This window comes from Lissotriton vulgaris, chromosome 11, assembly GCF_964263255.1.
Source record: "Lissotriton vulgaris chromosome 11, aLisVul1.2, whole genome shotgun sequence".
Lineage (NCBI taxonomy): Eukaryota > Metazoa > Chordata > Amphibia > Caudata > Salamandridae > Lissotriton > Lissotriton vulgaris.
In genome coordinates, this window is record NC_141699.1 from 1005217984 (window position 1) to 1005230996 (window position 13013).

The window sequence follows — 13013 nt, forward strand, 5'->3', positions numbered from 1 at the left end:
GACTGATGACATGATTTTAATGACTCTAGATATAGAGTCATTATACACGAGTATCAAACACATGTGTGGCCTACAAGCAATTGAACATTTTCTGAACACCAGGCCTGCAGAATTTGTCTTGAATAATAAGATGTTGTTGTCACTGATTACTTGGTGTTTAGATAATAACTTCTTTTTATTCGGAAAGGATGTTTTTAGGCAAAAACAGGGAGTTGCCATGGGGGCCTGCTTTTCCCCGAGCTAACCGTGTTTACACGTCAGGTTCTGGGAGAAGCAGGTCCTCAGGGAACAGTATAGAGAAATTTGCGACAATAGGATTATGCACTGGTTGCGTTTCATAGACGATGTTTTTATTCTTTGGAAGGGGGATGTTGAAAGTGCAGAGGATTTTATTAGAAACATTAACATCAATGGTTTTAACTTTTATTTCACTTCACATCTTAACCCTACCTCAATTGAATTATTCTTAGATGTGTGCGTCTATGTTAAAAACAACAGACTAGTTACAACTGCGTTTAGAAAACCCACCGCAGGTAACGCAACATTACACGCAACAAGTTCACATCCTAAACACCTGCATCCCTTACGGTGAGATCTTAAGGCTTAACCGTATCTGCAGCTCACCAGAGGACTTCATTAAATGTCAATCTGAAACCCTGGATAGAATGAAGAAAAGAGATTATACTGAGAAAATACTTGCAGATGCAGTATTAAAAGCGAGCACAAGATCTAGATCATCACTATTGCCACAAGAGACAGAGGCAGAGCGTGAAGTTAGAGAAGTGAATGATTCACCGAGATTAATCACTACCTACAGCTGTCAGGAACGTAAGATCAGAGCCATTATGAATAAAAACTGGCCCATTGTCCCAACAAACAGCATTTTGAATGAAAGACTACCAGAAAAGCCTGTGATTACATTTAGAAAATCTCAATCAATGGCCTCTTAGTTATCTAAAAACAATACTGAGGGAAAACCCATAAAAAAATGGTGAACACCGAAAAAGGTTTTTTATAAATGTATTACATGCCGCGCATGTAAGTTTGGTAAAAATACAACCAAATATGAAACTCCGTTCAGGGAAAAGGAAGTTGACATTAAGGGTAATTACAATTGCCGTACGGATTTTGCAGTTTATGTTCTCACATGCACCTGTGGCATTAGGTATGTGGGAAGTACCAAGCTCCAGGTGCACGTGAGAATACTTCAACCATTAGAGCCATCTTGAACTGCGATCCTACTTATCCAGTCGCAAGAAACTTTAAAGCAATCCATAATAAGGATATCAGTTGTTTATCCTATTATGTGATCGACTCTGTCCCTATGCCACAGATAGGTGGCAATAGAGAAAAATTATTGAGACTACTAGAAACAAGATATATCTTAAAACTGGATAGTAAACATCCTAATGGTCTCAATAATACAGAGGACATGCACACTTTCCTTTAGATCGCTCATAATCCTAATCTTTTTTCAATACAAGAGACATTATTGAAGTTTTAGAAGACCTTTGTTGTACTAATTTTTACCCTCACAGGCTTGTGTAGGGTCAGGTCACTAATACTATATACAATCATGAGATGCTGCAGATGGTATGGGAATTGAACATCTTTTTACCCAACCATTCAGCCTCGGTTCTCTAAGAGAATCATTGGTTTTAAACATTATTATTTTTCACAGAGGATTAGCACCTGGCGCTTTGTATTTTTGGAATGGTATCATTCATGACTATATAATATGATTAACATGATTGAGGGCCACTCTTTTGTATATTCATTGACAGGATGTTTTTGGATTATTTCTCAGAATAAGATTTGTTTGAAAGTTGATAGAAGGGTAGGAACACTACTTTTTGACTACAGTGTGTTAAGTTATATCTGTGTAAATTTGCACATAAGTTATGAACACTTTAATTGCGAAATTTGCACACAAGGTCAGTGTGATTTGCACATTTGTTGGATATTAAAAGGTAGATCCATTTGATACTAATAGAATATACAGGGAGCTAATGTTCATTTACATCTTTGCATATTTTGCACAAACACTTCTGCATTTAAGCAGTAATCTGCACCTATAGTATATATTTACCGAAGTTTAAATTTGTGTATTTTGCACATAACTTTGAGTTTTAGAACATGTATATATTTTATTGTGTATTTTATATACAATATTTGCTAAATTTGCACAAACTGTGGGCATTTGAGCTGCAATATGTAAATACCAAACAAATGAAGTAATCAAATAGAAACAAAACTTTCTGTCATTTTCTGTAATGTAAAAAAAGTTAAGAGTGAAATGCCTCATAACGAGAGGGTTCCATAGATATTTGTTGCACTTAGTATTTTTTCACTGTTTATGGTCACAAGATATAGAAATTTTAAAAAATGATTGTATAAATAACCAATACCGTACTGCAGGCTCACTATGTGAACAAGGGCACTTGTTGCCCGAAACGCGTCATGTGAGGAGAAAAGGATAATAAACTTACCTGCAATTTCCATGCTGTTTGGTGGTCCATTGTTTTCTATGTTCGGCGTCAGGAGGAACAGGAAAGAGATATATATATATATATATATATATATATTACCTACTGGCGGTCGCCAGTAGGTATATATAGTTAGGATTTTTTCTCTATGGGATTTTTGAAAATTCTATGTCTAATAACTTTGGCGTTTGTGGACGGAATTGGCTGAAATTTTCAGGAAAATGGAACATTTTGTTTCTGAGCAGCCCCTGACAATTTGGGGGGGTTTCATCAAGGGGGGGCCGAGAAAAAAGGGGGGTCCCAAAACTCGTTTTTCCCATGTTAATTTCCATAGGGCGGTTGGCCTCACTTTTAGCTCGAACGGCTGAATGGATTTGCATGAAACTTGGCAAAATTGTAGGGGCTGTTAGCCCGATGTGCCTTTGCTAGGTCTCAATATATGTGCTCCAGTGGATTTTGAGTAATTTAGGTTCAAAAAAAGATATATATCTGGGCGGAGCCTAACCACACATCTGATCTGATTGGCTGTCAGCACTTCATCCAAGAAGTGTTGGCAGCCATCTTGGGACCAATATACATGATAGCACCTCATTAAAAAGCATTGTAGTTAATAGAGGGTTTTAGGACTTTAGTTACATTATAAATCATTTGTTGATGGTATCATACTCGTTTTAGGAATTGTGGTGGGTTCTAAGGTGATTTTACCATGTGAAAAAACCTTCTGCTGTGATATCATGAATATTGTTTGAAAGAAAACTAATATCTCATGATTTTCCCACAGTGGTTTGGAAGGGGATCTATAAGCTAAACTGAAAGCATATTTTCTGTAAATTCACATTATCTTTCTCAGTCATGTGAAAATGAAGTCTGACATTCTCAGTAAAACATGTACATCCAACAAGGACAGAGACTGTCAGTTGATTCCTTTGTGTTCTACTGCAGCCCCCTAGAGTGTTCTAAAGAACAACTAGAGCGCTAACAGTCCTACTTATTACAAAGGTATGGCACACCTGAAGCCATCTTGATTGGAATAAAGTGGTAACTCTTAAAACATTTAATTTAAAAAGAAACAACATGAGGGGGTATATTTTGCCATAGAAAGTATGATTAGTGCTGCAGAATGAAAAATTAGGGCACATTTTGAGTGACTTCTCAAATCCTTTTCTATTTCATTAAAACATTCTGACATGCAGTCTCCCAAAATGGCCACCAGAGACAAAAGAGCCCAAATGTAGCCCAAATATCACCCAGATGTAGCCCAAGTATAGCCCAATGACAGAATGTCCCAGAGTGTTCTAAAGAACAACTAGAGCGCTAACAGTCCTACTTATTACAAAGGTATGGCACACCTGAAGCCATCTTGATAGGAATAAAGTGGTAACTCTTAAAACATATAATTTAAAAAGAAACAACATCAGGGGGTATATTTTGCCATAGAAAGTGAGGTAGTGTGGCTCACTGGTTAGAGGCGGCAGACCCGAGAGCAGAGGACGGCCCGGGACCAGGGTTCGATTCCCGGCACGGCAGGTTTCTGGACTAGGGTCAGCGGACTCGATAATTCTCTCGCCTCGGTGCCCACTCTGATCAGCGATCACACTCGGCAACTCTGGGCATTAGCTTGCCTCATCCTCACTAACGGCCCCACCAGACTGCCGGGGATGCCTGGTCTCACCCTGGAGATACCCATTAAGGGACCATCTCTCAGGGAAGCCAGGAAGGGTTTCGCAGCGGTCGAAGCTCCTTGGGACCCTCCGGGTAAGTAGTGCGCTATATAAATGCCTATACATTTACATTTACATTTACAAAGTATGATTAGTGCTGCAGAATGAAAAATTAGGGCACATTTTGAGTGACTTCTCAAATCCTTTTCTATTTCATTAAAACATTCTGACATGCAGTCTCCCAAAATGGCCACCAGAGACAAAAGAGCCCAAATGCAGCCCAAATATCACCCAGATGTAGCCCAAGTATAGCCCAATGACAGGATGTCCCAGAGTGTTCTAAAGAACAACTAGAGCGCTAACAGTCCTACTTATTACAAAGGTATAGCACACCTGGAGCCATCGTGATGGGAATAAAGTGGTAACTCTTAAAACATTTAATTTAAAAAGGAACAAAATGAGGGGGTATATTATGCAATAGAAGGTATTATTAGTGCTGCAGAAAGAAAAATTAGGGCACATTTTGAGTGACTTTTCAAATCCTCTTCTATTTCATTAAAAAATTCTGACATGCAGTCTCCCAAAATGGCCACCAGAGACAAAAGAGCCCAAATGTAGCCCAAATATCACCCAGATGTAGCCCAAGTATAGCCCAATGACAGAATGTCCCAGAGTGTTCTAAAGAACAACTAGAGCGCTAACAGTCCTACTTATTACAAAGGTATGGCACACCTGAAGCCATCTTGATTGGAATAAAGTGGTAACTCTTAAAACATTTAATTTAAAAAGGAACAAAATGAGGGGGTATATTTTGCCATATGAATTATGATTAGGTCTGCAGAAAGAAAAATTAGGGCACATTTTGAGTGACTTATCAAACCCTCTTCAATTTCATTAAAAAATTCTGACATACAGTCTCCCAAGATGGCCACCAGAGACAAAAGAGCCTAAATGTAGCCCAAATATCACCCAGATGTACCCCAAGTATAGCCCAATGACAGAATGTCCCAGAGTGTTCTAAAGAACAACTAGAGCGCTAACAGTCTTACTTATGACAAAAGTATGGCACACCAGAAGCCATCTTGATTGGAATGAAGTGGTAAGTCTGAAAACACTCAATTTAAAAAGGAACAACATGAGGGGGTTAATTTTGCCATAGAAAGTATGATTAGTGCTTCAGAAAGAAAAATTAGGGATCATTTTGAGTGACTTCTCAAATCCTCTTCTATTTCATTAAAAAAATTCTGACATGCAGACTGAAACATGCACTTTGAATACCAGCAGCAGACATCCCTGGTGAGCAGTAGCTTTACTACAGCGATCTAATGTGCAACTAGAGTGCTAACATTCAGAATTCATGGCAAATGTGTGACACATCTGAATGCCTTCTTGATGGAACCAAAGTAAACAAGCATTGAAAATGCAATAGATCTCGCCCTCGTTTAAGTTAAAGCCATTCTGTTTGTAATGAGGTGGCTTTTTAGCTTTGCTTATATTAGTGTTTTTTCAACTTTCATGTAAATAACATGCATCTGTATGCATATAAGTATATGTATGCATGCATTTATGTTTGTATTTATATAGATATACAGATGATATATGTTTATATATGTATGTATATATATATATTCACTGAAAAAACCATAGGCTATAGACCATATATAGTTAGGAATTAGCATTTACAAAACCTTGAAAATTCACTGAAAAAACCATAGGTTATAGACCATATATAGTTAGGAATTATCATTTACAAAACCTTGAAAATTCACTGAAAAAACCATAGGTTATAGACCATATATAGTTAGGAATTCGCATTTACAAAACCTTATTTTACTCACACAAAACTATTGAAATTCCATATATAGTTAGTTGCACTAACTATATATCGCGCACCCGCAATCCACTGCTGATGATGTCACATATTACATCATTCATGACATGGTCAGTGACATTACTGATGACATCACTGATGACATCTCAAATGACATCACTGATGACATCTCAAATGACATCACTGATGACATCACTGATGACATCTCATTTGACATTACTGATCACATCACTGATGATATCATTCATGTGATAATACGATGAACCTCTTCAGACTCTAATATAACCTTAGATACAATCAGTGTAAACAGACACTCACAGACTGTCACTCATCCATGGAGTTACTCACACACACACCTAGTCAGTCATGCAAAGAATCAATCACACCTCCATTTCCTCAACTATACAGTTATACAAACTTTACTTATTCAAACATATACTAACACATATTTACTCTCTTATACAATCCCTGATACAAGTTCACAATGATCCATACAGCCACTCACACATTCACTGGCTCTTATGCACAGTTATTTATATATGTCAACTCTCACATGTACTGTGTTTTACATATGTACTTACTTTGACATGTAGCACTGAGATATCCATTCACTCACCAATACACTCATGCACACAGTCAACCGCCCATACAGCTGTTTCCACATGCACTTTTGAAACCATACATCTAGTGAATCAACTGCTCACACATCTATGCACAGAGCCATACACCTCCCAGCCACCCACACACACACTCAGTCTCCCATACAAATACTTGGGCAACTAATCAATAACCCATATAGTTACTCATATAGCTACTTATCAACACATGCAACAGTTTACAGAACAACAGACATAATGATGCACAAATTAAGACAGTTTAGTCACTAACCCATGCACTCAGTGAGACACATTTAATCATTCACTCATACAGTCAGTCATGCACCTACTAAATCCTTCATCCAGACACTTATACATCCACTCATTCTTCAATATGTAAGACATATTTTAACTTTAAAGAAACATACAGTCACTGGATGTTGTCATCAGTGATGTCATCAGTGATGTCATTTGAGATGTCATCAGTGATGTCATCAGTGATGTCACTGACCATGTCATGAATGATGTAATATGTGACATCATCAGCAGTGGATTGCGGGTGCGCGATATATAGTTAGTGCAACTAACTATATATGGAATTTCAATAGTTTTGTGTGAGTAAAATAAGGTTTTGTAAATGCGAATTCCTAACTATATATGGTCTATAACCTATGGTTTTTTCAGTGAATATATATATATATATATATATATATATATATATATATATATATATATATATATATATATATATTCCAAGCAAGTTTTGGCGCTACGCTGTTTTGGCCCCTTGCAGCGGCGGGCTTTGGACGGGATCGCCAATCCCACAATACTCCAACTTTTCGTCCACAGGTCAAAGAACGATGTCCAAGCCTCAATTGTATGCAATACTGGATTTATTTCACATCCCACTCGACGCGTTTCGGGAAAGCCTTCCCTTTGTCATAAATATATCATGTCATATATATATTTGTCATATATATATATATCAAAGCGATTTACCTGGAATCACAGGATATTGAGCTGATGCCGAGATTCGAATGTAGCTCCCCAGCTCTAAAGTTCGCAATTCTAGAACTTGTGGCGGGAGGTGTGTCTAAAAGTGTATGTCGGTGCTGGCCATCAATGAGAGAGACCTGTGCATTTTTCAAATGGTGGGTGAAAAAATATGAGTATGTTGCTGGAGATGTGGGCCGCCGTGCCACCAATGTACTTACCGGTGGAGGGTAAACACCCAATATTCCGCAACTTTCTTTCCGCATACCATCACTCCGCATACTTTCATTACGAAAGTACCATGACTCCGCAATGCCATTATAACGCATTGCATTACATTTTATTTGCTTTTACCACGCATACATTTACAACGAAATTCGTTGTAAATGCATGAATGGTAAAAGCATGTTTTTGTTTTAATGTTTGGATAAGGTAAGTATGGGTATAGGGGTATATGTTTTGGGGTGTTTGGGTATTTTAAGGGTTCAGATATAGTTTTGGGTTATGGGGTACAGGGGTAGTTTTAGGGTTTAGGGATAGGTTTGGGTTTTGGGGTACAGGGGTATTTTAGGGTTCAGGGGTATGTTTGGGTTTTGGGGTACAGGGTTATTTTTAGGGTTCAGGGCTAGGTTTGGGTTTTGGGGTGCAGGGGTATTTTTAGGGTTCAGGGGTAGGCTTGGGTTTTGGGGTACAGGGGTATTTTAGGGTTCAGGGGTAGGTTTGGGTTTTAAGGTACAGTGGTATTTTTAGGGTTCAGGGCTAGGTTTGGGTTTTGGGGTTCAGGGGTATTTTTAGGGTTTAGGGATAGGTTTGGGTTTTGGGGTACAGGGTATATTTATAGGGTTAAGATGAGTTAGTGTTTAAGGGTGTTGGGGTATTTTAAGGAGTAAGGGTGGGTTATGATTATGGGGTTCAGGGGTATTTAAAGGGAGCAGGGTGGGATTAGCACACGATATGAGACATGGCATGAAGGGCAGTACGTACCACACGCCCCCAGCGTTTGTCACGCCCCCAGCGTTTGTCACGCCCCCAGCACACACCCCAGCACACCGCAGACACGCCCACAAGGGACTACTTTGCTGGCATGGTTCTTTTACCTTTTAAATGTATATGGTGGGTGTCTGCATAGCCTATGTCCTTCTGCTGCAACTGCCCTTTCCAACGCTGTATTGGGTGTTGTGATTGGGGCTGTGGTTCCTGAGATTACCCGCCTCAAAGGTTTGGGCTCTCTCTTTATTATATTAGTATGAATATATATACATATATACACATCCATATATATACGCACATATACACACATACACGCACACACACACATATATAAATATATACATACACACGCACACACACAAAACACACATATACATGCTACCATGACAAGGCACTTGACGTTTTGCTAGATTCCACTTTTTTTTGTTCTGGCTGTTGTCTAGCTACTGTCTCACCATTTTTGGAATTGCACTTGGACAGGGTGGAGACAGCCATGTTGGAACTCATGCGGAGTACTGATGTTGCTTACAGACTGTGTTCTGTAGCATTTTGTGTTAGACAGCACATTTTTTCACATATATTGTCATTTCCTGTTTTTTTTCATCCTTTCCCCAATGTGGCCTTTGATTGGTGTCAATATCAAGCCTCTTAGACTCTTTGGGTTGGAGGTCTAAAGGATCCCCTTGATTGAGGGATTTTTCCTATTAATCCTTTGGACATAGTTTCGGGCCTCGGCTAACATTTGGGCTACATTCCATACCACATCAGACAAGGACAAGCCATATGCAAATCAGCCTTGGTCCTTCTCAGACTGGAACAGTTTTTTTTGCTGTCTGAAACCGTCCTTTTTCATTACTTGCTGGCAAGTCCTGACAAAGGAAGCTCTACTATATGACTGCAAGCATTGTTTTGTTATGTTTGCTTGAAAAATCTTTTCTGTTAGAGTACATTAGTAAATGAAATCTTAGTTCAGTATTTTCTAAATAATTTACAGTCTATCACCAATTTATTTTTTAGGAAGAAATAGCGATACATTTTGCAACTATGCTGGAAGTAAATTACTGTCTTCAAGAACTGCATCTTAGTAAACACGAAATGACAGATACGGCAATAGAACGACTGTGCGAAGGATTAGAAAAAAACTTTACCTTGCGATTTCTTGATTTGAGCTGGTAAGAGTTCTCTTTTCTCATGTATTACTTATTTATGCATGTGTTTATTGCTCATAGAGGCGTTTCTCAAAAGACTCAGACAAAACCAGCAGCAATCCTATTTCTTTGTCAAATAAAGATTCTGTTGTCAGGGTATCAGTTTTTGTCAGGTGTACACTAAAATTGCTGAAGGATGATCCCAAATAATTGGCATAATGCAGGGTTCTCCAACCTTTTCTGTAGTTAGAGCTACTTCTGATCACTGAAAATCATCATGAAGTACTGAAGGCTAACCAACTCGCACAGTTACCAGACACCTCAACACCCAGTTTCATTGACTTTGAGCCTAATGTCCAAAGAGCCAGATACTATGGTTTGAACAAAATACTTTTAATAGGGGCACTTTGACAGGGCTGCAATGTGTGTCAATGAGAGCGTGGTCTTTGAGGATTTAGGGACATGTGTGCTTATGAATGGGATTCATGTGTATGGGTGACTGATAAATGTGTTGTATGTGCTTGTGATACAGGACACACCCACGTATAACACAAACATACAACTATTTTCTTTAAATGGGAAAAATTTAAAGTTCAGAAAAATATTCTGCAAAAATGTTCATAATATGGACACATTTTCTGCACTTTAAATTTCTCCCACTTAAAATAATGGCTGTATTTTTTAATTATAAATATGGCATCATGTCTGCCAGCCACTGGGACCAAGATGCCTACTATGTGTGAGGGCAACACTTTGAAATGAAATGGAAGACAATTAAACTGAAGAGTTGACTTTATGTTTATATAGATTCCATAAGAAAATCATCATTTAAATGTTCTCCCATTTCCAAGTGTCACATTTACAAACAACAGGCATCTTTCTCCCAGTGGCCTGTAGACACTGTGCCAGATTTTTAACAGAAAAAGAGCCAGTTGTTTAAATGGGAGGAATTTAAAGTGAAGGAACATGCTTCATAAAAAAATTAAGACCGTTATTGGCTTAAAGTGGAGAAACACATTAAGACAATGTTACCTAGAAATATTTTTACTCACTTTACATTTTTCCCATTTAAAAACAAAATGACTGTATTTTTCATTTATAAATATGGAACCGTTTCTACTGGCCACTGGGAGCAAAAAATTAAGAAATATCATTTGTACTCTGTGTTGTGGTGGACTTTTATTTAAGAGTTAAATATCTCAGTCCTTCAGGTCCCCATGTCTGTGCCCCAGACAGGGTCATAAATCTGACTTAGCACTGCTCATTATCAGGCTCTGCTGTCTGCAGCCTGATGATCATAATGTAAAATAAACACAGCCTTCCCTTAACTTTAAAAGGAAAATGTGGCCCTGTCCTTATTTAAAAATAAACTTGAGGCTGTGAGCTACTCTGAAGGTGTCTGCAAGCTACTGGAAGCTTGCGATCAACCAGTTGGAGATACCTATTGTAACAAATACAGAAGGTTCTGCTTACTGCTTATGCGCTGCTGAGCTGGCAAAACCGTTTTATACACATTTTTATTAAGCATTCGGCCATCTTGGCCTTTGCATATAAAAGGAATAGAAAACTTCTGTTGTTAAAAGGAATAAGCATTTTATCCAGTATTAGGGGTGTCTTTCATAGATTCACATGCCTGAATCATTCCCCATCGTCGAGACGGGAGCCTCCGGTACATAGAAAAGTAATGTCCTATAGACATACACAGAGAAAAATAGGCCTAAGGGCCTCACCTTAGTAGCCTATCCTTGTCCTTATGTAAAAAGGACCAAACTCTTAGAGCCAGCCAATCAGCTATCACCTCCCTCTAGAACCTTCCTGACAGGAGCCTCAGTCTCTCAGATTTTCTACCGCACGTTGTGCTAGGGAGTCTCCCCTGAGCTCTGCTCAGATTCTGTGTTAATTCACTTCATTACAATAATTTTGCTTTTCTACTATGGATTATCTTCAAGGAAGAAAGAAAGGATATTGTTTTAGAGCCTGCGCTTCTTGTTTCAAGAGGTTGCTCTGCTCTGTTCCTCACTCTGACAGGCATATAAAAGGAATAGAAAACTTCTGTTATTAAAAGGAATAAGCATTTTATATTGAAAGCGGTCAGGCAAGTACTGCTAATAGTTTGGCTTTATAGTAGTTGGGGAAGGTAAATGAGAGTTGTCAGTAAACAAGGGTTCTAAAATCTGCATGCATGCTGTTGGTACAAACAATGTGGGTCTTATTTCTTCAAGCTTCACTTTCTAGGCTCTTTGGATGAAAGTACTTTCATTCTGGTGCCAGGATCATTTTAGTTAGCAGCTAGAAATTAAGAGTAGAGGAATACTCAGAGAAGAATAATATCAAGGAAATTAAGTAACACATAACGTTGATGTGAGATTTCGGCTAGATATAGGATATCGCCCACAGCAACGTCCTTAAAAAATACTGCACATCTCTTTATTCAGAACTAAATATGAGTGAAATATCAGGTAATGATTGCCGTTCTGAAGCTACAAGAGGATTTACCATTAGGAAAAGTAAGGAGATATGGTCATAAGATGCATACCTTACATGAATATTAGCAGAATAAGGTCCTCACATGATCAACAGTGTGCATCAAACCTGCTCTGGGTAGATAATGCTAAATGTTCATTCACCTGAATTTTTTTTCAAAATATTTTATCACTTTTGTGACTTGAATCGAAGTTTTGAATGAAGTGTGCACAAGCTGGAAAGCAACAACTGCTCTTTTCCTGAGAAAGCAATAAATATGGTAAAATCAAATTAACACGTTAATAAGGACAAAAGACGAATTGAATGCATGTTTTTTTTATTGTTTTGTTGCATTAATAATGACCAGTCCTGAGCAATCAGCCACATCTTAATACTCAAGTTTATTTTTGTAATCAAAAAGGAGGTGCAAACATCTATTGGCATTGTAGAATGTAACTTCATGTTGAACATTACAAGTTAGTCCAGCATATAAATTCACATTAAAACATTTATTTCGACCCCAGTCAGCATTGCACTGAAATCTTCCATTATAAATGTATGTGGATTTCTTTTTCTTCAGTAACAGAATCACTCGGGATGGTGTGAAATGTTTAGCAAAACTTTTGCAACAGAACACAGGTCTGGAAATCCTGGATCTGTCATCAAACAGAATGGAAGACGATGGTGCGATGCATCTCGCCGAAGCCCTGTCTATGTACAACAACAACCTCAAAGCGTTAGTATTACAAACATTTCCTAACATTTCTAATGCCACATTTCGTCTTTGTGTAGATTCCTATGCTCGCATTGAAACTGTATTTTGCCACCAAAGCCATCACAAAGCA

General features: G+C 38.2%; 1 protein-coding gene across 6 annotated transcripts in view; it reads left to right on the top strand.

Annotated features, from left to right (window-relative positions):
- Nucleotides 1-13013, top strand: part of LRRC34 (leucine rich repeat containing 34) — a 327003-nt gene that overhangs the window by 293644 nt on the left and 20346 nt on the right. For all 6 annotated transcript variants that reach the window (XM_086944309.1, XM_086944310.1, XM_086944306.1 and 3 more), the window contains 2 exons: nt 9575-9729; nt 12749-12904. In XM_086944309.1, coding sequence (XP_086800435.1) covers nt 9575-9729; nt 12749-12904 — 311 coding nt within the window. The remainder of the gene's footprint in view (nt 1-9574; nt 9730-12748; nt 12905-13013) is intronic.